The sequence below is a fragment of the Neolamprologus multifasciatus genome, chromosome 10 (genome assembly GCF_963576455.1).
Source record: "Neolamprologus multifasciatus chromosome 10, fNeoMul1.2, whole genome shotgun sequence".
Taxonomy (NCBI): domain Eukaryota; kingdom Metazoa; phylum Chordata; class Actinopteri; order Cichliformes; family Cichlidae; genus Neolamprologus; species Neolamprologus multifasciatus.
In genome coordinates, this window is record NC_140448.1 from 23369597 (window position 1) to 23395458 (window position 25862).

Here is a 25862-nt window from a genome sequence, read left to right on the forward strand (position 1 = left end):
CGTTCTTCCAAAAATAACATTAGGCACTCCAATATCTCATACAAGACCAGACACAATAAACCCTTTCACGGGTGTCCAGTTATTAAACTGACTTCTGCTCTTTGGCGAATACCTTTTCAGTTTTCCCTCTATTAAATCCCATCCCAGACAACACATGGAGTATAATCTGAGCACGGTGCTGATGCTGAAATACAAAGGTAAGGAAATCCTTTCCCAGGTGTTTCCTCTTCCAGTGTTTCCCTTGACCTTCCCCACTGAGGAGGCAGCTAATAGGCCGGACGACATGATCTGATCGCAGCAGCGTGTGCTTTGATAAGTTCTGGCCTTAACCCAACATTTTATCTGCTACACCTCCAGGTCTCCTGCCGCTCAATATATTGACGTCTATGTGAAAAACGGATACCTTCTAGAACGAAGTTGTTAAAAGCAGGACCGACCTAATCCAACCAATGCTGAAAATACAGAAATTATTACAGAAAAGCCCCATCGGTCAATATCTGTCAGAACTGTCCTTGATGGATAGCTTCACACAGGCAATCCAATTGGGCAAAGATGTATTCTAGCTGTGTGAATTATTGCCATAAAGCTAGCGACATGCTGGTTTGCTTTGATTGCTTTAACAGGTTTATTTTTTGAACTTTTGAGCACTTTTAGACAACAAATATGCTTTTCCCTATCTCGTAAGGACATTACTTTCAAATGCTCTTTATCTGATGAGGACAGTTTGTAGGTCTGCCACTTCTTCTGTCCTGGTCTTGTGTAGTTTACTCACATTTATTTTAAGGACGCACTGCACACCATGACAAGCCTTCAGCAACCTCTTTGGAATCATCTTGTTGGTTTAAAAATTTTATGTTTGTGCTGTCTTTGGCATTTTTCATAGATTCAGACAAAGGAAATGGAAAAAAATGACATGTTTATGTGACATACTGCTGGTAAAAAAAACTGCCTACAGATGCAAGTTAAAATAGTTTCTTTGCTAAGTTACATGTAGATAAAACACTGCTTCATCCCTGGAATTACGTACCTATGCTTGAATGAGTCACGGTCAGTGATAAGTGACAAAACAAAACAAAAAACAGTCTTGTGAAAGGGGTGAGGACAAGGACTGGACCAAAATGAGCCAATAAGCAGTCGATGTCCAGAGAAAAAACTTGGCCTTGGAAGCAAAATATAAAGAAATCGGGGTGGTTCAATACTTTGCGCGGTACTGTATCTTTAGAGACTGGAACCAATCAAGGAAGCCACTCAATGTTTAATAAAAAAAGAAAAAATCAGATTGAGTAATGTCACTTAAAAGCTTAAGGAACTCTTTTTTATTATTATTTCTTTTTCTGAAAAACTTTTTTTAAAAGCCACTGCATAACCTTTGTCAAGATGTTCACTCTTCAGTGATCAAAAGTAGTTTTAGATTTTCTGGCTGGTGAATTTCATTTGCTGCTGTCTCTCAGATAAATACACCCAGCATAACATCAAACAAATATCCACAAAGCCTGGTTATCTTATCTGCTGATGACATGCAACCAGCAACCATCACTTCCTGCTTTTCTTTTTTTCCATCTTCAGGTTTTACATTTCAGGCACCTGAATGATGCTTTTATGCAGCAAAGGTTGCTATGATGCACGCATGAGTTCAGTGTCTTTAAAAAGGGAACAAAGGGCTCAAACATTAACTAATTAACTAATAGTATGATGTAACTATTCAACCCTATCATCATGCTAATTTAGAGATTAACCTAATTTTTATTCACTTTTAATCCTGGATGATTCAGTTAAGAACAGCTGATTTGTTCTACTGGCTTCTATCTCTCTGATATACGTCTTCAAACAGCTGACCAAGACTGGACTGGACACGCATCTCAGTGATCACAACTGCTTCTTCCGGATGCTGGAACACTGAAGCTACTAGTTGTTTTGCAGTTTGTCTTGATGTTGGTTGTCGAAGATTCCATAGGTCCCACATCCTTTTGTTGTAACACCTTCTGCTAGAACTGCTTGTGTTCTCATCCTTTGTTCAATTGTTCCTTCTTGTTCAAGTAGCCCACTTCTCATCATTGTGTCTTGGTTTCCTAACACCTGACACGGATTATATTAATCCAGCCTTTAACCAATTATCTATCTATCTATCTATCTATCTATCTATCTATCTATCTATCTATCTATCTATCTATCTATCTATCTATCTATCTATCTATCTATCTATCTATCAGACAGACAGATAACTAAATAGGTTAACTGATGATTCCAGGCTGGAGGTTTAAGTCGTGTCTTTAAGGTGCACACAAACCACAAAGGTACCTTAGACAGTGCCACCCTAGTGACAAGACTTTTGCTCATTGTACTTTATTTTGTTAAGAGTGTTGTTTCCTTTGTGTAGTTCTGCCTTACAAACTACAGCTGTATGTTAAATTTGTTGTTTCTGACCAAGAAATATGTTTCAGTGCATGTCTGTAACACTTGAGGAGCATTACGGCTGTGGGAACAGACTGTGGCAGACATTAATCAAAGACATTCACTCAAAGACATGGACATCTAACTTTACTTTCCATCTGTCCTGTCACTGTGCACCGTTTACCGACTTTAAAAAATAGACATGCCACAATAAATTCTTAATTTTTCCCCCTCTTAGTGGTATTTTCTGCACATTAGTGATGCAGATGCTCACTTTATCTCCTTTTTGCAAGAATCTGGGAACTTTTCTGCTCATGTTCTCTTTAGTGATATGAATAGGTCACCTGTGTCACAATGACAGGGAAATCAAATCATGAAATTGCACTTTTATTTGCTCAGGCACCAAAATTTAACTAGGTGAGGGAAAGAGCAGAAAATCTGACAAGTGAAGAACACATTTCCAGCATTGTTCTCCTTCAATTATTTGTGTGCATACTGCCTCCTTGTGGTCAAATTAGCAGCTGAGCTACAGAGTCTGCTTTTGTACACCAGTGCAGTGGTTTTTACGGTGTTTTATTTTTTCTTTTTGGTTATTTTCTTTTATTAACACTTCCCTGTTTAGCAAAATAACTTTTTAACTGCAACAATATCAGCTCAGTCTATGACTTTTAATTATCAAAAGATACAACACGTAAGCCTATTAGGATCAAAAGAGATCAAAGTATCCTCTCCTCTTAGTGATGCCAAGATAGTTAAAAAGGGCATTTGCCACATAAAAAGGCAGATCACACAAGAATACTAAATTAAAACTTTTCCTTATCAAAAATATGTCAGAGGATGAACAGAGGATTAAATGAAACATGAGCCAGAAAAATTACAAAGGAAGGATTTACGCAATTTGTGCTTTATTGACCAAAAAAAGCGAGAAAGATTGTACAGTTTCTACTGTTGATTGCGAGATCAGTGTTGATCCTTCGTCCCTTCATATTCTAGCTAGCATACCTGAACGGCACAGTGCAAATCTATATATATCCACCGTCTCGCTTGTATATTCACAAAACCAGCTGAAAACAACTGACAGAAGGCGTCGCGAGATTGATACATTTGCAGACTCAAGTGGCAGTCGTGGCATTTCATTTGAAGGCATGAGACAATGACAGAAAAACGTGGCTGCGACGCATAGGAAAGAGAAAAAATAAAAAGTTGTGTTTTTGCTTTTGTGAACAGGTCAAAGAGAGGGTGCAGAATTTCTGATTAACTTAATTCCACCAAAATACCCTGACAGGAGGCAAGGAAAAGTGAAAAGTTCTGCAGGGACATGAGGAAACATTGTCTTTACAACTGGCCACAGTGAAGATGGTTTTTCTGACAGAGACTTCACCGAAGTCATAAAACAAAGAGGGCCAGCACCAAGATTTCCACATAGCAAAATCTGGGCAGTAGGAGTAAATCAGGCATATTATTAAGACAAGTTAAATATAAAGTGATCAAGAAAAAAGAAGAATTCTGGCAATAGACATTTCTTTCTTATACATTAGTACCTTATCATCTGCATGATACACACATCCATCCTCATTTAAATGGCTTAAACACATGGCATTATCTTTCACCTGAAGAGTAGCCCCGCCCACCGCTCCTTAACTTAATGCTTAATGTGTAGCCAAGATGGCCAAAAATTTATGAAAAGTAATAAAACTGCCACTACTTTTCATCTATAGTGTAAGCAGAAACATTGGCAATAAAGTGATTGTAAAAAGCTCATTTTCAGGGTCCAATGAAAATTGTATTTCTCTATCTATATGCAAAGAAATAGCTAAACATGTTATCTGATTATTTCTATATGAAACAATACATATATTGGAATGGATATCTTTAATTCAGCTGCCCCATTATGTCAAACCGAGACAATTTAAAAGAGTAGAAGGGCTTTTCTGTGTTTGTTTAACAGTTTCTGCTTCATTGCACTTTTTTTGGATACTTTTGAAATATGAAAGGTAGTCATGCTTTCCACAGCAATTACTTAGGTGTTCATTCCTAATTTCAGAGTACATACTCAACTCTTCTATTAGTTCACGATCACATTACAGCCTAAAAGTTCAATTAACATGTAATTTTTGCAACTCTTAAGCAAAGTGTTAGAAATATTAAGACAATATGCAACAGAGAAAACAAAAAATGGGTATAAAGGAACTGTAAGGCTGAAACAATACTAAAAAAAAAAAAAAACCCTAAGAAATCCAAAATTATTAACTTAATGGCAATGACAATTAAAAATATAACAAGAATATATTAATAGGATTATTTCTTCAGACAACCAAAAAGGGCCATTAAAAAAAATTCCCCAACTACAATATCCCCTGATTTCTTATTGGCCTATAAAGCAAGACAAAGCATCAATCAAGCTCCATAACAACGCACAGCATCTTATCTATAAATGACCAGGAACTGGCTCTGCGTAAGCCTACTATATTGTTCCACTAGATTAAAAAATGTAGTCTCGGGTCATCTTGAGGGACGGCATGGCCTCATTGACATTCTGGTCCAAGCGGTGATACTCCACAGTGTTGCGGGAACACAGACCCTCCTTCCAGCGCCGGCTCTGTACCAGGAGGTAGATCTGAAAAGAACAGGAGAAAAATCAAATCAATTCAATTGTATTTATTTAGCGCCACGTGGCAACAATAGTTGCCTCAGGGCACCTCAGTCACCATAAAAGTTTGCATAAAGACTGGATTGAAGCCTTTCAGAAATAAAATCTGAGTTTATATGGGAGAAGATAAATCTGCTACTTATACCAGTCAGGCATAACATCATGACCACTGGCAAGTGACGTAAATAACACTGATTATCTCTTCACCATGGCTTCTGTTAGTGGGTGGGATCTATCAGGGAGTGAGCGAACATTTTGTCCTAATACATGATGTGCTATATGCAGCGAAAAAAATGGGCAAGCATAAAGATTTAAAGAGTTTGACAAGTGGCAAATTGTGATGGAAGAAAGCACCAACAAAGTGAGCGTCAGAACCAGGGAGCAATGGACGAAGGTGACCTGGTCTACGGATGGGAATCGAGAACCAGTTCCCAGTTCATTTCCTTTGAGTTGTTAGTCTGCTTGCCTATCAGTCCTGCTTATCGCGCTACAATCAGCTGATTTCAGTTTGTATTTCAGTTCATATGCCAGAGGAGGAAAATAGTGACACAGTCTGCAATGTGAATACGAACATTACTTTTATTTTTGTTTGACAAAGAGCGAGAGTGCGATGGTTAAGCGCAAACTGGGTCTGGAAAAGAAACAACTATGTTATGCTGCTATTATATCTTTGGCTCTTTGCAAACGTGCCCACGCTAAGCTAGCTAAGAACCCAGAGTGATATTAAAACTCAGTGAATCCATTCAGGGATCTAGCAGAGATGGATCAGGGCTCTTTGGGCGGGAAAGGACGGACCAACACAATATTAGGCAGGTGATCATACCGTTACGCCTGATCAGTGTATGATCATGGTATATTCTACAATACGAATAGCGAAATTAAGCTGATGTTGTTTTATTATCTCAAAGTGGTTTTACTTGGTTCATTTTAATTTATTTAACACTTTGCCACTTCTAATTATTGAGTCGAATTAACTGACAATGCAAATTAGTAGAAGTTAGAAGTAGAAGTTCATGCTTCCTTTGTTAACACAATAAGGCCTTCAAGCCACAGATCATGTTAAATTTTACCTTTTAATTTCTATGGCTATGTTTCATTATTCCACTGATTCTCAATTAATCAACTATTCCACCTATAATAGGTTAAAAACATTAAAAACAGCTGGAGACATCAGTTTTTGGTAGGGGTGCAACAATACTCGTATCGATATTGAACCGTTCGATACAGTGCTTTCGGTTCGGTACGCATATGTATCGATCAATACAACATTTTTAATTTATTTTATCAACTTTCTTTCTGACGGTGCTGTCTGTGTTGAGCGCTCAGTGGATCTGCGCTTGACAGTGCAGCCTAGGCAGAGTAGTCGAACACAGATTCACTGAGTGCAGGGCAAGCTAGCGAGACAGAAGTTAAGCTCTCCTTGCAACATGGCAAATTGAACCTCCCCCACCCTCATTCAGATCTGGCGTGATGTGATGTATGACCCTGAAGGTAAGCGTGTCATGGACTAAAGTAAAACAGTATGTTGGATGTGCCACGCAATGCTCAATTACATGGGTGGGAACTAGTGTGTTAGCGCAGTTAGCTCGTTAACGTGTTGGCTGTCCAGCCCCACACACGGGGCAATCCGCGGTAGCTCGTTAACAGAGATTTGCGGTGTTGTGGCGTTAACCTCATTTCAGATTAACGCTGACAGCACTAGTGGGAACACAACGAATATGACTGCACATTTACGCCGACATCATCCTAGTGCAAAGACAAGTGGAAGCAGAGAAAAACAACAAGCAGGCATGCTACAAACTTTACCCGAGTCAGCGGTTAGCACATGATTCTCCTTATGGGGACCTGATATGTTTAATATGCTGCTGAGAATATAGCCCAGAAGAAGCGTATATTATAGCTTTTATTTTGGAAAGAGCCATTCCTCTGTAATAAACTCTCTTTTCCAAAGATGAGTGATTCCTCAATCAGATACAGGGCTCGCAAAATCGCTAGCCCGACGTCCCGGGCTAGCGATTTTTCCAGTCGGGCTGCCCTGCCCTGCCCGTCGGCCTATCGTAGGAAGGAAAAATATATGTCAATGCTTTTGCATTCTTTCGGAAATGTAGCTGGGTAATTATGTCATTGGCATCGGTGAGCCACTGTGAATATGTGACATATTGAAATCGCGTTTGAATTTGCGCTTGTTTTTTGCTTTCACTTTGCAATCGCGCGAACTGTGTATAGAGAGCGACAGCACTGATTGGTGAGTGATGATAATTTGCGCACCAATTCCTCTGACATCATCTTATCAATCGTTAGCTTACTATGCAAACATGACAAGTGAAATCTCCCGCAGCAAGCTTAAACATGTGAGAGGTTGATCGCGCAGAGAATTGCTGAGCGTTATGTGAGTGCCTGTGTAAAAGCAGCAGGATAAATATTTTAGTTCTGCTGAGCCAAATAAGAGTCTAAGTGAGTCTAACTGTCACTTCTAAGTTTAAGTGACAGCCAAAGAAAAGCTTACCACAAAACGGAAACGTTATGACAAATCAGACTATAAGGCAAAAAGAAAGTGCAGCTTTATGGTTTCATGGACAAAAGAATTTCTGTGGCTGCAATATGACGAGCTAAATAACCAGGGCTGCACATAAGTGGTCCGCAGGTGCGTATTCGCTGTCAAAATAAAAAACGCGCACAAGATAAGAAGTTGCAACGCCTGTTTGCATACATAAGATTTTCTGGAGGAGGACAGACATTTGTTTAGAACTCTTAAAGATGTTGAAGAAGCTCCTTTAAGCAGTTACTTTGGTGTTCCTCCACCTCCAAAGAAATGTCAGAAGGAGTCCAAACCACAAAAGAAGCGCGTATTCTCGGACAAGTGGTTGCAGGAGGTGAGCTGGCTTCAAACAAATGATGAACGCACAGAGATGTGGTGCAGAATGTGCTGTGAAAATTTAATAAATGACAAATTAATAAAAAGGCATGAACATTTTTTTTGTATCGAAAAAATATTTTTTTTGTATCGAAAAAATATCGAACTGTGACACCAAAGTATCGAACCGAACCGAACCGTGAATTTTGTGTATCGTTGCACCCCTAGTTTTTGGGTGACAAAATACATCAATTCAACTTCAAACAATATATGGCAAAAAAGCAGCATGACCTAAGATGTTAACATAATTATTCAGTAAAAGCTAACTTCCTTATAGAAATACAAATTTTACTACATAAATAAGAAAAAAAAGAACTACAAATTACACGCAGAAGTTTCTGCATCAAGTTAGATGTCTGCAGAACACATCTGGCTTTTCCTCAGCTATTTGATCTGGATGAAGAAGTGATTCCTGTGCTGTGCAGCCTGTATCAGAGACTCCTACGTCTGTTTGACCTCTACATCCTGCTGTCGGATAGCTTTTGTCGGGCCGACACTCACCTTCCTCTTGTTGTGGTATGTGATGTAGACAATGGCCACCAGGAAAGCCAGTATGACCAGATGAAAGAAGAAGTGGGAGTCTTCATCCTCTGTGTTGTAGCTGTCTTGTTCCTTATATTGAGTCACACTAATCTCATCAGGCTGCTCCCTGGTCTTATCTTGCTTTTCATTAAATTCAGTGTTTTCAGCATATCTGTAGTCATCATCATCCTCATCTTCATCAATGTCATTAACATCAGTGCCCATGTGCAGGTCTTGATCACTGTCCTGGTCTGTAGTTGGGGTTGGTTTGTCTTGAGGTTTGAACTCATCCGGCTCGTCCGTTGCAGATTTTGTTGGTTCATTAGTTTCGATCGTGGCGTTGGCATTTTCTGGATCAGACTTAATGTCTGCTTCAGGAGCTGCTGCTGTTGCTTCAGCAGTAGCAGGTGTGTTCTTGGTGCCGTCATTTAGCTTATCAGAGCTATCGAACACAACAGTGTCACCTTTTTTTGGTTTTGGAACAGTCTGAGGTTTGATGTCGCTTTCTTCACGAACTTTTGGCTTTGCTGTGGTGGAGCTGTTGCCATCACTTTTTACAGGATCCTTGGAAACATCTGCAGCTGCTGGATTCTGATCAGCTGGTGCAGACTGTATCACTGTTGCTTCTTTGTTCACAGTGGTCAAAATAAGATTTTGAGATGGAGTTTCTGTGCTGTTTGGGGGCACTGTTGGATCAAAGGAAATAACAACGCAACACATTACAATTGTATTACAACATTTCTGACAAAGTGTTCTTTGAAACACTTGAACATAAAACATTTTCATTAACCAAAATATTGATTGCCCATCAAAAAACTAGAAAACTAGAACTTTGTTTTCTTAGCATTTGCCAACCAGTTTCACAACTACACTTTTTATCTCTTATTACGAAGACATATAAATGTCTCAATCACAAAATATTTAAAAAAAAATATTGAAAATGAACATTAAATTGTGACAGTTGGTGCTCCTACATGAATTTCAATCATGTCACACAACTACACCTCAAGTGAGACTGCCACGTATGGAAGCCCTTCAGCAAGCCAGTTAACCCTTGAGCTGCCACAGAGAAGCTCATAAGGGGACATTTGTACTGAGCAGCAGCTTGTTTGTGTGGAAACGTACAACCTTCACTGCAAACTAGCTTTATCAATGAAAGGTTTCATTTTGTGACACCTTTTTTCCTTGAACTGAAAACTATAAAAACTTTAGTTTTAGTTATCTGTGTTCCAAACTGGAAATTAAAACTAGTTGTGGAAAAAAAATGTTTTAGTCAGCGAAAAATAAAAACTTCAGATAATAAAGAAAATAAATTCTAAAGATTTTGTGAACTTTTTTATCCTATCTCCCACCCCTCACCCACAACCGGTCATGGCAGATGGCTGGATCTGGGTGTTTGTATCTCCTGAATGACATAGTTGGTGTGTGCTCATGCGTATGTGTTTTTATGTGTCTGCATGTCTAAGTGTGCTAGTCAGTGAGTCAGTTTGTGTGTCCATAAGTTATTAAAGAAGAATGTGCTGGCTGCAATGAAGAGAAGCGAGCTTATCGCAATTCTATAGCTTCCCCTGTGCACTGCAAAATTTTGTGCTACTGAACAGATCAGATCAGCAGCTCAGAATTTTAGTGGCACATGTACATTTTTATTGGCCTGCAAAAACAAAGCTTTTATTTTCATATTTGTAAATATTCATAGAATATCATGAATAGAAATATTGTATATTATTTCACTTTAAATCTGTCAAAATAATGCCAAAGTTCTCTTTTCTTCACATTGGAATCTGTTGAGGTGGTTTGATGAAGGACTCCCACCAGCTTTTTCCCAATTAAGGGTTTTACTGGTGATCACAGTAACAGGTGGTGCTGTTTTGAAGGCTAGAAAAACATTTTCCTTCACTCCACCTGAGCTCACCGTCTGGTTAACAGCTCCGTCTCTTTGCTGTGTTTGTAGACTCTGGCTCAACATTAAACTATGAGATCATCATAGTGTAACTGATGCTGTTGTCTTTTTTGTTTTAAAACTAGAGGCTGTGTGGGTTAGCGTTGGAATACTTTGTATCGACACACATGCTCCTAAATGCATTTCTTTTGCAGGTCTATTTAAAGTTATAAATGTGAGTGAAATGCTCACATTTATGTGCTGCCAACTAAGTGACAAAAGCCCGATGAATCGTTGCAGCCTTAGTTTTAATACCTATTAGTTTGGTAAAGATTTTATTACAACTTGCCTGATGAGGCACTGATGAATGTGTGAGATTCGTGATGTTAACAAGACTTTGAGTCAGCTTATTTCAAAAAGTTACATTTTTATTGTAACACCTGTACTGATTTTTTCCAAATCTAGCCTCTGACATACACCTTCCATCCTAAAAAAAAAAGACAAACTAATGCTGACACTTTCCTTTCTCTCCAAAACTGGTTGCAAAAATTAAATAGGGAGTCAATGGGAGCTCATGATGGCATTTCTCTGAAACAAATGGCTCCAGTTCAAAAATGACACATCTCTGGGCTTCGAGTAAGGGCTCGTGTGAAAAAAGGCAAGCGTGGCTACATTTTGAGGGTAAAATGATGGCTGTAGGGTGAAAATTGTGGTTACTGCTGGAGGTTAAAAAAAATATTTTTCAGTTTAGGTTTTCTGCCTGTCTTCCTCTAGTTCTCCAATACACACGAATGGGGAGGGATTTGAGAGATTTTTTGTGACATTTTTGAAAATAACTGCAAAACCATTGAAGGTGCAGCGACAAAAGTATGTTAGTTTTGTAGGCACAGTTGTCCTGGTCAATTTGGTGTGACAACGGTGTCTGTAGGACAAACATTTTGGGAGAAAATTGGCCCAAAGGAAGGAGAGTCACAGCAAAAAAAGTAAGAAAGGCTGGTCTCTCCATTCAAAGTTAATGTGACTCTACCAACAGAAAAGGTGGAATATTTCTGAAACAAGCTGCTCGTGCCACAGAGGGCGGCAGCCACACTATGATGAATAATAATAATAACAATAATGGCTGACCACAATAACATATACTGGGATCGTTGCCATCCAACTAATAAAATGAAAACTGATTATACTGTTATACATGTTAATCTAATCAGTATAAAAACATTATCACTCTTAAACTGAAAGACCTTTGTTTATTTAGCATTGCAGAAAAGGGGACATATTTTGAACTGAGCATTTTTTTTCCTTTTTCTTTTTTTTTAAGTATTTAAATTGTCAAGAATCTGTTGCAATCAGCCAGCCTTCCTCTTTCAGTGACACCATTCACCCAACAAGTGTCGACTTTATTTCATCCTCTGGGACTGGGAGGCGTTGCTTAGCAAGTGACAGGAGGAGAACACTGGGGACTTGAGGCACTGAGTAAGCCATCCCCAAGTGAAGAAAGGGTCTATTCATATACAAGGGCCTTGGCCCATATAATCTCTGAACAGGAAAGCTTTGTTGCATTAACACTGTGATATAACTTTAGCTTTTAAGCAGTTGACAAATGACTTAATATTTATATTTAAGCATTTTTATAATTAAAAAAAGATAATGTGGCATCCTGTTCCAGATGAATTTGCATTAAAACCATGTGACAGACGTACAATGTTTCAATTTAAAGCAAGTAAATATTTAGCAGGTTAATCAAACAGAAGTCATCCTCCCTCTCTACAATTTTCTTTTCTTTAACATCCTGTTTTCCAGTGACATAGCACAACCCTAAAACACACAGAGATGTTTTTAGATTATTTCAGCTAAATATGCAACTTCATACCCATTGAAAACAGGATGAAATGTTAAACAATTCAAATTGACAACAACACCTCTGTTGAATTAGGACACCTTTATCTCAACAGCACATCCTGAAATAAGCTGTCTGTTGCACACCATCATGTTTACCATATTAACAGTAATAGTATGAGGAAGGGAAGGGCAAGAGTAGACAACAACCTACATCCTGACAGCTCCAAAGTCCAATCACATTGTTTGTTTTAACAAACTGAGAACACATGAATTGACTACAGCGAACCAAAAGAATGCTGTAGCACTGCTCAAACACTATCAAAGCAAAACAATACCTGCCACTGACTGAAATATTACACCCTTTACTTACGTCAGGAGGTTTTCTTAATGACTCACTGACAGAGGGTTAATAATCAGTGTAGATATATGGTGGTACATATGGAATATGTCAGTTTATCTGACCGCCATAACTCATTAACCCTCAGAAGAGCATCTATTGATAGAGGCTTTAAAAACAATACAATCTTGTCTTATATTATGAGGTAAACAGATATTTAACTAGGTAAAACTGAACAATACAGATCCATTATAAACATACAGTAGTTGAAATGTGGTAGAGTTTGGAGATAAAGGAAAATATGACTTCCTGTTGATGGTTTCAATAACTTTGTTATGACCGCAAAACTGTCAAAAGACTCTCTGACGCACTGTGAGTGAAACTTAAGCAAAGCTAATGTTATGAATTTATGTTTGCAGCTTAACGTTGAAACGCTTAATTTTATTTGAAAGAAATATTAGCACTGTCTTCAACGTATAACATATTTTAACTAGAAATCGTTTTTGCCGAATCGCATTTCAGTGCCAGGGTAAAGGCGAGAGTTTTAAAATACTACTAAGTCACTTTTCCGAAACAGAGAAAGCCTGTTACGTGCCTTATTTTTTCCCCTGACACGGCGGATACTAGCATGACGGGCTAGCCAACTAGCTAGAGCAGGGACAAACCCTGTGGCTAAGTTTAAAGGAAACTTCGTCTCAGATACTTCAAACAAGTACGACATACCTTGTGTTACATTTCCATTCAAAGGAGCCGACAGGCAGCTGCTCACCAAGAGCTGGAGAACAATAGTCAGAAAAAGATCAAAAATAATTCTTCTGCTTCGCCACATATTTCCGCATGTCGCCATGTTGGTGCGTGAGTGAAGGGGCGTGGCTGAGTGCGGACGTACACAGTCTGTGGGCGGTGTGAGTGTACGAATCAGTTGTGAGTGGTGAAGTTTGAAGTGAAGTGAGCTTAGTCTATGAATATTAGTCCGTTTAATGTTATGTCACCCAGTAACTTATAACAAACATATGTAATTTGTCGCTAATAGTAAGAGTTCACATACTTTCTCCATCCACTGATAAAGGGTCATTTACCTCGATAAATATAGGTCAGAATGTAGTAATTGCGTCGTATGTTAGACTGAGTCTACTCATCTTATGTGACACTTGTTATAATTATACTTAAAAAGACAAAAAAAAAAAAAACCGTTGGGCCTCTTTATTAGGTATGCCTTACTAGTAATGGGCTTGGATCCCCTTTTGTCTCCAGAACCTCTTTATTTATTTCTTCGGGAACTTACTGACATGGTGTGATATCCTACTTGACTTGGCCATCAGAACATGGGCAGACTTTGGTCATGTGTTTAAATGATGCCCAGATGATACTAAGGGGTCAAAGTTTATACAAGGCATGCTAGAGCAATGCTGTCCTGCTGCTTACACAAAATTCCAATCATACCATTCAAAGGTTGCAACAGGAATCAACTCATTCTTCATCACTCGTTTTTCCCCTCCTCCTTTGTGTGCAAAGGGATTCTGTGTGCAATGTAGCCTCGGGTTCCTGTTCCAACAGGAGTGGCATCTGAGGTGGTCTTCCGCTGCTGCTGTAGCCCATCTCCATCAGCATGTTGTGAGTTTAAAGATGGTCTTCTGCATAACCTGGTTGGCAGTATCTCAGTTGTTATTTGAGATACTGTTGCCTTGCTATCAGCTCGATGCAGTCTGGACATTCTCTTCTAACAGCAACAGAACATTTTCACCCAGAGAACTGTCGTCAGTGGATATTTTAAGGGAAAATCCCAGATCAGCAGTTTCTGAAATAGTCAAACCAACCCACTGCTACAACCAACCATAACACATTCAAACTTGAATCACCTTAACATTTCTGATGCCTGATGGGAACTTCAACAGGTCATCTTGATTAAGGATCACGCTGTACCTGCTGCGGAGATTCAGATCTTTTGGAGTGAAGGGCCCACTCCTGAAGACCTTCTATGACTCTGTGCCTCAGCCATCTGTTACGGTGTGTTCTGCTGGGGCGGCAGCATCTCTGGTGGGGACAGGAAGAGACTGAACAGGCTGATCTGGAGGGCCAGCTCTGTTCTAGGATGCTGTCTGACCCTGTGGAGGTGGTGAGTGACAGGAGAATGGTGGCTAAGCTGTCATCCCTGTTGAAAAACATTGCCCACCCCATCCAGGAGACCCTGAAAGCACTGAACAGCTCCTTCAATGGCAGGCTGCAGCACTCACGATGTGGGATGGAAAAATTCCACAGGTCTTTTCTTCCTACTGCTGTGAGACTCCACAACAAGGACTTCGCAGCTGACCATACACACACATCCACACGTGCAATAACATTAAGTGCAATTAATTCTCTTTTTCTGACGTTGCATTTTATTCTATTGTATATAGTATCTTGTTCTTATGATCTTATCCTATTGCAGTGTTTTTCATTTTTGCTACCTAACTTTGCACTGCCCACTTTCTGCTGTGACACAGGAAATCTCCGTGTGGGACTAATAAAGGTCAGATTGCTGCCATATTTTTGGCTAGACTTAACCAAAGGAATAGGTTTATCCAATGAAGAGCTGTCAGCTTATCTTCAAATAATTTCACGCGAGAGTGGTCAGAAGGTTTATGTTGAAGATGTTAGATCTTTGTAACTCTCCACTTCATAAACTAAACATTTATCAGTAACAATGAGTCATGTGCTCCCATTCAAATCATCTTCAGCTGTAAAAAGAAATTACCCACCTGTCTGTTCAAGAGTGTCTTCATGTGGGCAGACATTATCATCACACCAGTTATGGTCATGTGACAAAAGACAGGAGAACAAATACGCTCAGAAACCGGTTCAAGATGTTCTTTATTTAGTTCAGGGAATGACAATACTGCCAAGTACACTAAGCATGATTCCCATAATCATTTGTGGAAGACGACAATTTCCTGGCCATCATTCTTCTTCAAAAGAAGCACTCTAGCTCTCACCCAGAGAAGTTCGGCTGTGTGCGTGATGGGTTGCATCCTGTTTGCTCGACCAGGAAGAATTGACAAGTCTTTTCCCTTCCTAAGACTTCAGGTGCATTAAACTATGTAAGACCATCAATAAAATAACATTATTTCTGCTATTTGTAACAAAAGACATGATTCACACCAAATGCACAGACACAAAAAGACAAGTGAGACAAAAACACAGAATGTACACGTTGGGTTGTAGTGTCTCTTTGAGCTACTCACAGCTGCTTACACCAGGGACAACTAACCCTTCCCATTGTACAATATATCAAGACAGATACTAGGGCTCTCCAGTGCCAACGTGCTTAAATAAAAATGAATTCATCACTACGCCTTTTGAGTGAGGAGCGCTTGCTGGTGCTATTCAACAGCACCATTGGTGGCCAAACTACTTAACTGCAGAGACTAACTGTGCTGAGCCCTTTTTGCATTTCGGGCTGATCTATTTTGATTCCCTTTTCACTGCATTGGAAAGCAGAGACACAAATTAAAGCATTATGCACGAATGTTGTGAAATGAACAAAAAAAAAAAAGTGAGGCCAACTTGAATGTACTCAAGGCTATTTTTCCCTTGCAAGCTACACAATTCAAGATAAAACCTTCTGTTCAACAGTTATAATTTTGTTCTAAAGTGGGCTCTTTCATTTCAAAATATAATGTTCCCAGAAATGGTCCATAAAAAGTGGTAAATTGGCGCAAGAACAATTTGACCTTTACGCTGTCTTGCTTCCAGCTATACAACATCTTTAGGGGACACAGGGATTTGTGAAGGAGAGCTAATCAATAAAGGATCTTTTTGGTGGGGGATGCATGTGTGTTTTGAGGACTGGAAGGATTTTTTCCCCCCATCCTTCTATGCCTGGAATTCAAGACCAAGACCAAGCTTGTGACCGCCAGCGTTGATGTTTTTGCCATCAAGGAGAGCAGAAAGTGTCAGCTTGATACCTAGGAAAACACATAAGCCACAAATACATTAACACTTTAAACATTACAAGGGTTGCTGAGTGAACTCATTCATTCACAGCTCGTGGACACACACTTCAGATGTTTTCCATCCAATATTCGTGCAAGTCTAAACATTGCTTCAACTCTTGAATATGCACTTCCCCTGATGAAACCTAATATAATAACTGAACTGTCTTTGTGAACAGAGTCAGGTCTATTTAAGCACACCTAACATCTGCAGAGACTTCACTCACCTGGCTTCAGAGTCTGAGTGTAGCCCAGGCCCACAAGGCTGGAGTTATTCACCTTAGCCTGTGAGGGAACCGCAGATCAATATTATACATAGAAGATGAACAGAGAACTTCACATTACAATGTGTTTTTTTTTACTCACTAAACAAAGAAGTTAATAGCCCTAAAAAAACAACAGTACAGTAAAAACAGCTTCTCTTCAGCGGGTTTTTGTGTCTATAATGCACAGGGGCGTTCGTGAAAATGAAAACTGTAAATTGTATTTACGCATTATGTCTGTAAAATACCAACTAGCCACATGGGTTGGAAATGAGCAGTAGTTATAAACTCTCTTAGAAACACAACATTTACCCAGTTAAAAGATTAAAATGTTTATGAGTGGCACTGTCATTAAAATAGAAGCTGAAATAATGCAGATAATTACACTAACAAACAGTCAGATTAAGTATCTCTGCTTCGAGTGGGAATTCCAGCTTTTATAAGGAAATAAACATCTGTTACAGTCAAGCTGTTGCCCAAAACAGGTCAGACAAAACTGATTAAGATGATCAGCGCCAGGTATATTAGTTTGAAATATGGTGTCTGTGGCACCGTTCCCATGCCAGTGCACCTGGATTGATGATGCATTTCAGGTCAGGTAGGAATGGTTGGTTTGTGAAAGGGTGAGCAACAGCGAATGGGAATAGTGTTGGGGAAAAAAACATTAAAAAAAAACAAAACAAGGAAGCATCCAAAAAGAGTATCTGTTGCTCAGAGTAAAAGAAAGTCAGTGACTACAGAACACAATCGATAGCAAAGACATACAGTGATTGTGTAATTTTCACTGCCAGAAGAGGGAGACATAAGACCTGAAATGTGGCATTAAGGATTAAATTAGTCCAAATCTTCACTTGCAGACACTCCTCCTCTTTAGCATGAGTGCATTTCTTTAAGACCATGCACCTGCACTGCATGACACAGTGCATTTTCTAATATATATACCTGCATTACAAGATCCCTATCAAACGGTCGACAATAGACCTGTCTAACAGTGCAGCAATAAAGTAACCCTGGCACAGAAGGATCTAAGTCACTTCAGTTTACACACTACTCACAGAGAAGGATGCGTCGGGATCAATCTGATACTTGGCAGCGATGCCAAAGCGGGTATTGCTGTTTCCAGCAGTCCAGGCCAGGTTGACGGCCGTCTCCAGCTGGTCATTCACCTTCTGGTAGATGGAACCACCAAACTCGGTACCGTCGTTTCTAAGGAAAAAGATATTTGCAATATATTTAATGCTGCTACACAGAGGTGACATTAAATTATGAGTTTGTGTTTCATAAACTTCTTGCGTGTCAAAGACATCCACAGTTGAGTGAACTGTGACTGGTGTAAAGCCTATACTACACTTTGTCTGACTTCATATTAACCACTTTACAAGCAGACTCAGACAGGCTCGGTCAGAGGCACAGCAGGAACCATGACTAACACCGTGCCCTGTCCCTCCCTCTTGCTCACCGTCTGACACCACTTCGTGCTACATTTTCACTGACGCCTGCCAAACAGTCACTCCATCTCACTTGCAAGGTAGTAAATCCCATCACCTGTGTATAAAAATAACCGCAAGGCACCTGGGTGTCAGGCAACGTGCCAAACAGGCAACAAGTCAATCATCCAGACAAGGACAAAAAAGAGGGCTTTGGAAGTTCTTGTCTAGCCATACACTGGTCTGGAGTCACTAATAACTTAAACGTTTAGCCTTTGACTTACAATGTCCATTACGACAGGACAGAAGCATTCACCTAATGTCAGAGTGTTTTATCCACGAAGACTCAAATAAAATCCCACACATACACACAGCACGCCTGCACACTAAGGTTGTATACTGCTTGATGCCAATTTAGGAATGTTTCAGTGTGGCTTGTTCTTCAGACACATCATTATTCCAGTAATATTTTACTCCTTATATTTTAAATGTGAATTTCTATTAAATAAATCAAATCAACAGCAACGTAGCTGCAATAACACAAGCTTCATAAGATTACTAAAACTGCACACAGATAAGGTGAGGAGGCCATATTAGCATCTCTTACACATTTGTGTGGAGCTGGAACTCATCAGTCTTGTATCCAACTGCGAAGTTGCTCTGGGTAATCCTGTTCCTGCCAGCCTCAAAGGTCATCTGGTAGCCAGCCAGCCAGCCCTCGTAGCCCACCACTGCTGCGCCGTGGACGGCTGTGCCGTTGATGTCGTAGTTAACGTCACAGCCAACATTGATGTGTTCGCACTTGTAGCCCGTCTTGAGCTTTCCGCCCTTTTTGCTGCCAGGAGATTGCAGGGAAAAAAAATACAGGTTGACATTGTTGTCTCACAGCATGAAACATAAAACTGCTCTGACAGTGAAAAGAAAAAAAACTGGTTTATCACAAACCAGGTGAGCTAGTGCTTTTTACAACATGTCCCTTATTAAATTATTGTAGCTGAGTAGACTGCACCGTCACAGGCACTCCTGCAGAAATTTAACATGTCAGTTACCCATATGCCAGTTGCAGTTTACTTATGCAGTGCCCCATGATATTGACATTTCTTTTTGCCCTTTTACTTCCCATCAACCTCTTATTGTTGCAAATTAAAATGCATCAATCAGTTGGGCACCCATACATGAGGCTGTGGATGTTTGTTTTCATATGATAGACATTACATATATTAATTCACTGATTGCACAGTTGGCATTCCTGCAATGTAGTTTTTGCATCCATTTGCTTTAAGCTTTACTAGAGCAAAAAAGCCAACAAACAAAAATGCAGCTGTTCTTACCCGGTGTTTGGCGAGAAGGAGGAATCCAATGTAAGTTTCAGGCCCTTAGCCAACTGTGAAAAAGGCAAGAATGACATTTAAAAGAATGACAGGAAAAAAAATAAACAAAAAGCGCTATGGTTTAAAAGCATTTCAAATCGCACATCTTGAAATTTTGGTCTATAAGCTTTTAGCCTCAATTTTAATGATTGATTATGTCTGTGAAGGTTCTCAGTCATCCAGGTCATCGTAGTCAAAGGAGCTTGCAAAGAAAAGCGTCTGGACTTCTTTAAGTTTAACTTAAAGAAGTCCAGACGCTTTTCTTTGCAAGCTCCTTTGACAATGATTGATTATAAATCACAGATTCTTTTGCCAGCAGAAATCTATGTCTCATTCTTCTACCATCACAGCACATCACCTGATCCTCGATGGTGATCTCAGTCCCCAGAGTGTTGTCCGTGTTCCACTTCTCTGTGAAGGTCAGTCCGTGCTCTGCCCACTTGTATTTGGTTTCCAAAGATCCAGCTACCTTGCTGGTCTCGGTGTTGGCAGAGCCAGTGCTGGTGAACTCCTGCAGATGATAGATAAAACCCACAACTCTGTTAATGTGGAACACCAAAACTAATACTAGTAAAATCTATCAATAAAATGCTTTTCCATGGTCCAGGTCCAAACTATATTTGCAGTGATAGCACTCTGGATAAGAAACTAGATCCAAAAATGCTGAAGGTGCATGAACAAGGTCAAGAAATCCATTTCCCTTAACTCTGAGGTAAGATGTCAATGAATCCTAGCAACATTTTAAAGATCAGATAATGAGCTACTTAACAGCCAGGATGGTCTTAAGCTATGATAGTACTGCTGCGGCATCAACTGTCAGCCCTGCTAATCTGATAATGACCAATGACGACTTACCAGTCCATTCTCAGACTTTGTTTTCAAGTCCAGCTTGATGAGCCCGAAGCCTGAAACAGAAAATGGTTCAAAAGATCAACAGTATGTACAACAATGTAACTATAGCACCATACGGAGAAAAAAAACAACACTCTGAAACAGTCTTGCTTATGGAACAACTTTCTTAAAGATTTACAAGCATTAGCAAGCTCTCAGGATAAGAACCGCTTTAAACCCTATACTATTAGTGGCATTCATGCAAAATTTGACTAATAATCATTTAAAGAGTGTTTTCGGAAAATTCAATACACATTAAATCAAGATATTGATTCTGGTCTGTGAAATACCCATTCATTAGCCACCAGAGTACTTTTTAAGTGATTTATATGCCACTGACTTAACGTGCATTGATTTGATGTCAATCTTCTGAAAGCATTAGTTGCTGTTAGTTATGAATAATAGCCAGAAGGTGGGCCGCACTGACCCAATTCATGGCACTGTTTGGCATTACAGCTGTCAGTTGATTCACCAGCCATACTCAACATAACGTAACTAAAATTCTCGACTGATTTTGCAGTCCACCTTCACTGAAACTGCAACTTGCAGTATACATATACAGGGGTTTAAGTCCTCGAGACTATCCTTTTTTTTTTTAAGTTTATGGGACCGGTAAAAACCTACGACACACTTAAAAGCAACACATAAAATATTATAACACTCAAAATAACTAAGATAAGTTTTATTTACACAGACAGCTGGTTTAAAAAGAATCATTGACCAGTCAGTCTCACTTGCCAGGAAAAAAGGAAGCATTTTTCGTAAACCAAACACTAGAGCCTGCTTTTTTTTTAATCCATTTACAATCAATGTTATATTTGCATTAATTCAGTATTGATGCCACATACAAATCAGTAGCTTCAAGAACTGTGAATTCTCCAGATTCTCAACGGACATCGTTTGGCAATCATCCGAGAATAGCAGCATATTTACACAAACGCAATCCAAGGACATCCAGTTTAACTGCAGGCCCAGTGTGCAACATGTGTTCCTCTACTGGTAAGCTATACACAGGACTGTGACTGGTTTGAATCAATCACTTTCATTTGATATTGCATTGTGTGCAGTGGCTGGATTTTGTGCAATCTCTGAGGGGAAGTGTTTTATTATAGATTCCAAGAAATCGTCTCATTTAGTCACAGAACAAAAGAAATCGCTCAGTGCAAAAAGAACATCAAAATATTCTTCCAGTGACAGAAGATTTACACAATAACAGTTTAATAAATGATTATTAAGTAAAAGTGGAAATAAAATGAACTCCAAATCACCTTATTAATGCAAAACACAGAAAAAAACCCTCAAAATTAGAAGCTAACATGCATTAAAAATCCTCAACTTCAATTTTTTAAAACATGGTTTTCCAGGCTTCTTCACCTCCATCAAAGTACCAGTACTTAATATTTGTTTACCTATATGCAACCACTTCAGTTATGCAGTATCATGATGACCCAAAGGAGGTTTCCAGATGTCTTTTGAGGCACAGCATTCACTTGTCAGAGATTTATTGAGATTCAAACCCTTTTCCTTCAAAGTAGACTACACTAAAGGCTTATGAATAAAGTGATGCTCAATGGTGCTTACCGTATCCTTTGGTAAAAACATCCCTGGCAGACTTTCCAAGGTCAGCATAGGTGGGAGGTACAGCCATTATCTGAAATGAGAAAACAGGATTGTCAACAAAGGCAGAAAAAAGTGCAACTATCTCTTTAAATATATTTTTTAATTTAAACTCTCTTTCCGCCCCCAACCCCTTGAGTACTGCAGCTTTAAAACAGGTAGAGCTTGAACTGGCAACACTACAGCAGAAGAACAAACATATAGATGTGATGCATTGTTGTCTTACATGCCCTACATTCCTTTAAACGTGCACACTTCAGAGCAAACTGGTCAGCTAGGATGCAGCTGCCACATTAATAATAACCTTTTCATTTCCTCTACTGGACATATTTAAAGTTTATATTGTATGAATGCTTCTGTGGATTCTTTCAGTCACTCTGCTTGAAACTACTTCAGATTTAAGGTCAAATTTGGGATATTCTGACACTTAAGCTGGCAGATTTTCTAAATGAAATTTTAAGTTTTTAAAATGGAATAAGGCAAGTTAAAAAGCGAGAGCGAGAACAAAGAGGGCTCAGACTAAAATGCAAAGTGACCCCTATGATAACCGTCTAGACTGCCTACTCTTATGCATGTGAGTGACTGACTGTCCTTCATTTTCATGAAGTGCCTGTTGTGCAAAGCATGGGGTATATTTCATCATTAGAACAGATTCACGTACAATCATAAATAGCTGCACGGGGACTTGATAACACACATGTTAATATTGATAGTAGATAGAAATGTTGGCCAGGTGAAAAGCAACTCTAGCTCACGCAATTTCTTAGTTAAAATTTAATATTAATAACAATAACAACAACACCAATAATAATAATAATAATAATAATAATAATAATAATAATAATAATAATAATGAGCAGTGAGTACCAGTGCAATAAAGCTGGTCTGTATTATATAAGAATATAAACTCCTTCGTTTCAACCTTTCTGAGCCGTTGTTTCCCTCAGGCTTGTTACTTAATGAGCGGCCTCACCCTTAATCAACAACTGCACCTTCATACCAGTTATAACACATGTTAGAAAAACACTGTATCAACATGCTTTTTCTATCTGTTTAGCCCAAACATGTTCCCCTCCATCTCAAAGGCTCGGATTTCCCTAATAAAGACTGGAACATCAGCCCATATACGTGTATCCCTAGCATGTTCTCACTATTAAATCATCTCTAAAGCTAGCCACCCGGTGTTCAGTGGAAGCACCTGGAGCAGGAATATCATAATGTCAATTGGACATTTACGACTAGTTAAGTTATTTACTGGCCCCAAGCTTGGATTACCAACTGAACGAGAGCCCCCAGCCCATGGATCTATTTCTCTACTTACAGAAAACCATACTAAAGCAGAGAATTAATGACTCAGACTGCTATTAACTACTAAAGTGATTAGCTTGGATTTCCAGCACTAGTATACTCAGTAGTTTCCGTGTGTAGTGTGGAAATTATAAAACTGGCAAGTACAGTCCCAGACACACTTTTTTTTGCCCAAGGTTCCTCATGGAGTTGATCCTGCCAATGATTACAGCACAAACACAGCTTGTGAGTAGTTATGTAGTTATGGCTTCCACGCGTGTCTACGAGCAACAATGGCAGAGGCCGTAGAGGACATGGAGGTAGGACAAACCCGCACGTATTTGTAAGAGAGCTCAGTAAGCTCTCCTACAAATACGTCAAGTGGGAAACTAAATAATTTTAGGCTAATATATAAGACAAACAGTTCAAGAATAAAAGCGCGCAGATTTCATAATATTAGCATGAGGAGGATCATCATTAAATGTCACACTTCCTTTATGAGTGCCCTTCAGGACCTCCTAAGTCACTGTCTACGTTAGAAAAGAAGACATCAGTAAAGACATGAATCAAATCAATTTGAAATCTCTAGTCTTCTACTAGAGTCTCCACCAGCAGTGGCCTCCTGGACTATAAAAAAGAGGTTGTAAAGAAAAGCAGAGGAGAGCATCTCCCTGCCCTCGCCTGCTAATCGATTAGCATTAGCTTGCTAACAAGGTGGGCAGCGGGCAAGGTGAGCTATATTAAAACAGGGTTATCAGTCAGGAAGCTCACAGCCTGCCAAATTGGCTTAATTACCTAAATGAAAAATACTTCATTAACTCTGCTGACTGTGAGTCTCCTGCGAAATGCCAAATGACCGCACCGCGAGACATTAGCAAGTAAGCTAAAAGGAGCAGGCCTAGCATCTCTCCTGAACTTCGACCTGCATCCAGCTCCGGTTAAAAGGATGGATGAGGCGGACAGTCCCCTGGTCTCTGGTATAAGAATCCGCAGATAGACAGCATCATCGCTTCTATGAAATACCTCAAAGGCAGGTTGTGCTCGGGTTCAGAAGAAGAAACATAACGTACCTCAGTGTGTTGCAGTACTAGCCGAGAAGGAGCCTGTCCACCGCACGAAGGGAGGAGAGAGAGAAGGGAGGTGGTGCGGCGTCACGTACGTAGGAGACACGTAAGCAGCACCAGCAACAGTCCGTCAGAGCCAAAGATACAACACAGTCACACAGCAAGATGGTGCTCACTAGAGTTCTGCAGTAGTGGGAAAAGTGTAGCTGGAGACTCCCTCAAAGTTCACGCGTAGGCTTATTTTTCATTAGGTACATTTATTCAAGTAAATTATTATTCTAAGCCGCTTTATTTCCGATGGAAACATTGCACTTTTCACTCACTATATTAGTGGTCATGCAAAAGAAATATTCTTTAAACTGCTAACATTTCACCCTATCCCCAGCATCCTCTATCAAGCCAACCCTCTCACTACATCAGTGAACCTCCTCTGTGTTTTTTTTTCCTGCAGGATCCTGCCTGACAGCTCCGTTTTCAGCATCTTTTGTTACTCCTTTTATCCACTATCTCTCCTCTGCACACGTCCTAACCTCCTTAACTTTGTATCTAAACTGCTCAACTAAACTGCTCTGAAATACTCGTTTCTAATCCTGTCCATCCTGCTCACTCCTAATGAAAATCTGAACATCTTAGGCGAAGCCTCTCATTTTATCAGCGCCATACATCATAGCAAGTCTCACTATCTTCTCTTAAACCCTCCCTTTCACTTTTGTGGTATCCACATCACCCCTGAGACTCATCTCATCAAGCCACCCTTGCTGCACTCTCTTCTTCACCTCCCCTTGCTTGGGGTGGTGCAGCTTCATCGTTACACCTGCCTCCCTTCATTCACACACGTGAATTGTCTTTCATTTCTCGTGCTTTTAGATTTGATTCTTTAAATGACACTAAGGAGGGGAAAAAATCACGAAACGGAAATAGCTTAAAATGAACATCTAGCCCTGCTGAATTCTCTCTGGGAACATTACCTCCACGCATGCGCAATTTGCTCCTCGCGGCACGCAATTTATCGTCATCGTCATCATCATCATGGCAGCATCACCTAAAATAAGCTCCCCGTTTTTCGGGTTGACTTATCAGCCTCTGGAATGTTACCTCATGCTTGTCCTCTTCATAGCAGGACCAATGAGCTGTCAGGGCTCATACAGTAGTCACCTTTACCATGGTGCGTTGAAACTGAGCACCTGTTACCACAGCAAAGTCTTTTCTGTGCAGGATTCACTCTGCAGGATAGTCTCATCCCTCACTATAACGCCTATAACCAGACATTACATTATTTTAGTGGTAGGTGCATTTCTTCAGGTATGCAGGGGCACTCAAGTACATTTTTTTTAATGCTTTCTTAGCTTTTAAAAATGTATTTAATTCGAGTTTTGTGTTTTATGCAATAATAATGTATTTCGAGTATAAGATAAATCCAAATAATTCAAACAAAAGGAG

The 25862-nt window shown here is 39.6% G+C and overlaps 2 protein-coding genes across 2 annotated transcripts; both read right to left on the reverse strand.

Moving 5' to 3' along the window:
- Positions 1 to 3279: 3279 nt before the first annotated feature.
- Positions 3280 to 13413, reverse strand: c10h5orf15 (chromosome 10 C5orf15 homolog). The gene is made up of 3 exons (XM_085174944.1): positions 13256 to 13413; positions 8457 to 9163; positions 3280 to 5008 (listed from the first exon to the last, which is right to left on the reverse strand). The coding sequence occupies exons 1-3, from the start codon at positions 13377 to 13379 to the stop codon at positions 4874 to 4876; spliced, it is 966 nt and encodes a 321-aa protein (XP_085031070.1). The 5' UTR covers positions 13380 to 13413; the 3' UTR covers positions 3280 to 4873.
- Positions 13414 to 15365: 1952 nt separating this feature from the next.
- On the reverse strand, positions 15366 to 24565 carry vdac1 (voltage-dependent anion channel 1). Its single transcript, XM_085174945.1, has 9 exons — positions 24429 to 24565; positions 22036 to 22105; positions 20419 to 20468; positions 19922 to 20074; positions 19525 to 19577; positions 18801 to 19028; positions 17822 to 17972; positions 16731 to 16788; positions 15366 to 16476 (listed from the first exon to the last, which is right to left on the reverse strand). Exons 2-9 carry the CDS (start codon positions 22100 to 22102, stop codon positions 16385 to 16387), a joined length of 852 nt encoding a protein of 283 aa, XP_085031071.1. The 5' UTR covers positions 22103 to 22105; positions 24429 to 24565; the 3' UTR covers positions 15366 to 16384.
- Between the last annotated feature and the right edge of the window lie 1297 nt (positions 24566 to 25862).

What these genes read in the sequence shown, in the direction of transcription:
- vdac1 (XM_085174945.1), bottom strand. Translation starts at nt 22,102, where the DNA reads ATGGCTGTACCTCCCACCTATGCTGACCTTGGAAAGTCTGCCAGGGAT. An exon ending in TGTTTTTACCAAAGGATACG is followed by an intron (nt 20,469 to 22,035) that starts GTAAGCACCATT and finishes TTTCTGTTTCAG; the next exon opens with GCTTCGGGCTCATCAAGCTG. An exon ending in TCCTTCTCGCCAAACACCGG is followed by an intron (nt 19,029 to 19,524) that starts GTAAGAACAGCT and finishes ATCTCCTGGCAG; the next exon opens with CAAAAAGGGCGGAAAGCTCA.
- c10h5orf15 (XM_085174944.1), bottom strand. Translation starts at nt 13,379, where the DNA reads ATGGCGACATGCGGAAATATGTGGCGAAGCAGAAGAATTATTTTTGAT. An exon ending in GAATGGAAATGTAACACAAG is followed by an intron (nt 9,164 to 13,255) that starts GTATGTCGTACT and finishes TTGATCCAACAG; the next exon opens with TGCCCCCAAACAGCACAGAA. An exon ending in CATACCACAACAAGAGGAAG is followed by an intron (nt 5,009 to 8,456) that starts GTGAGTGTCGGC and finishes TGTTCTTTTCAG; the next exon opens with ATCTACCTCCTGGTACAGAG.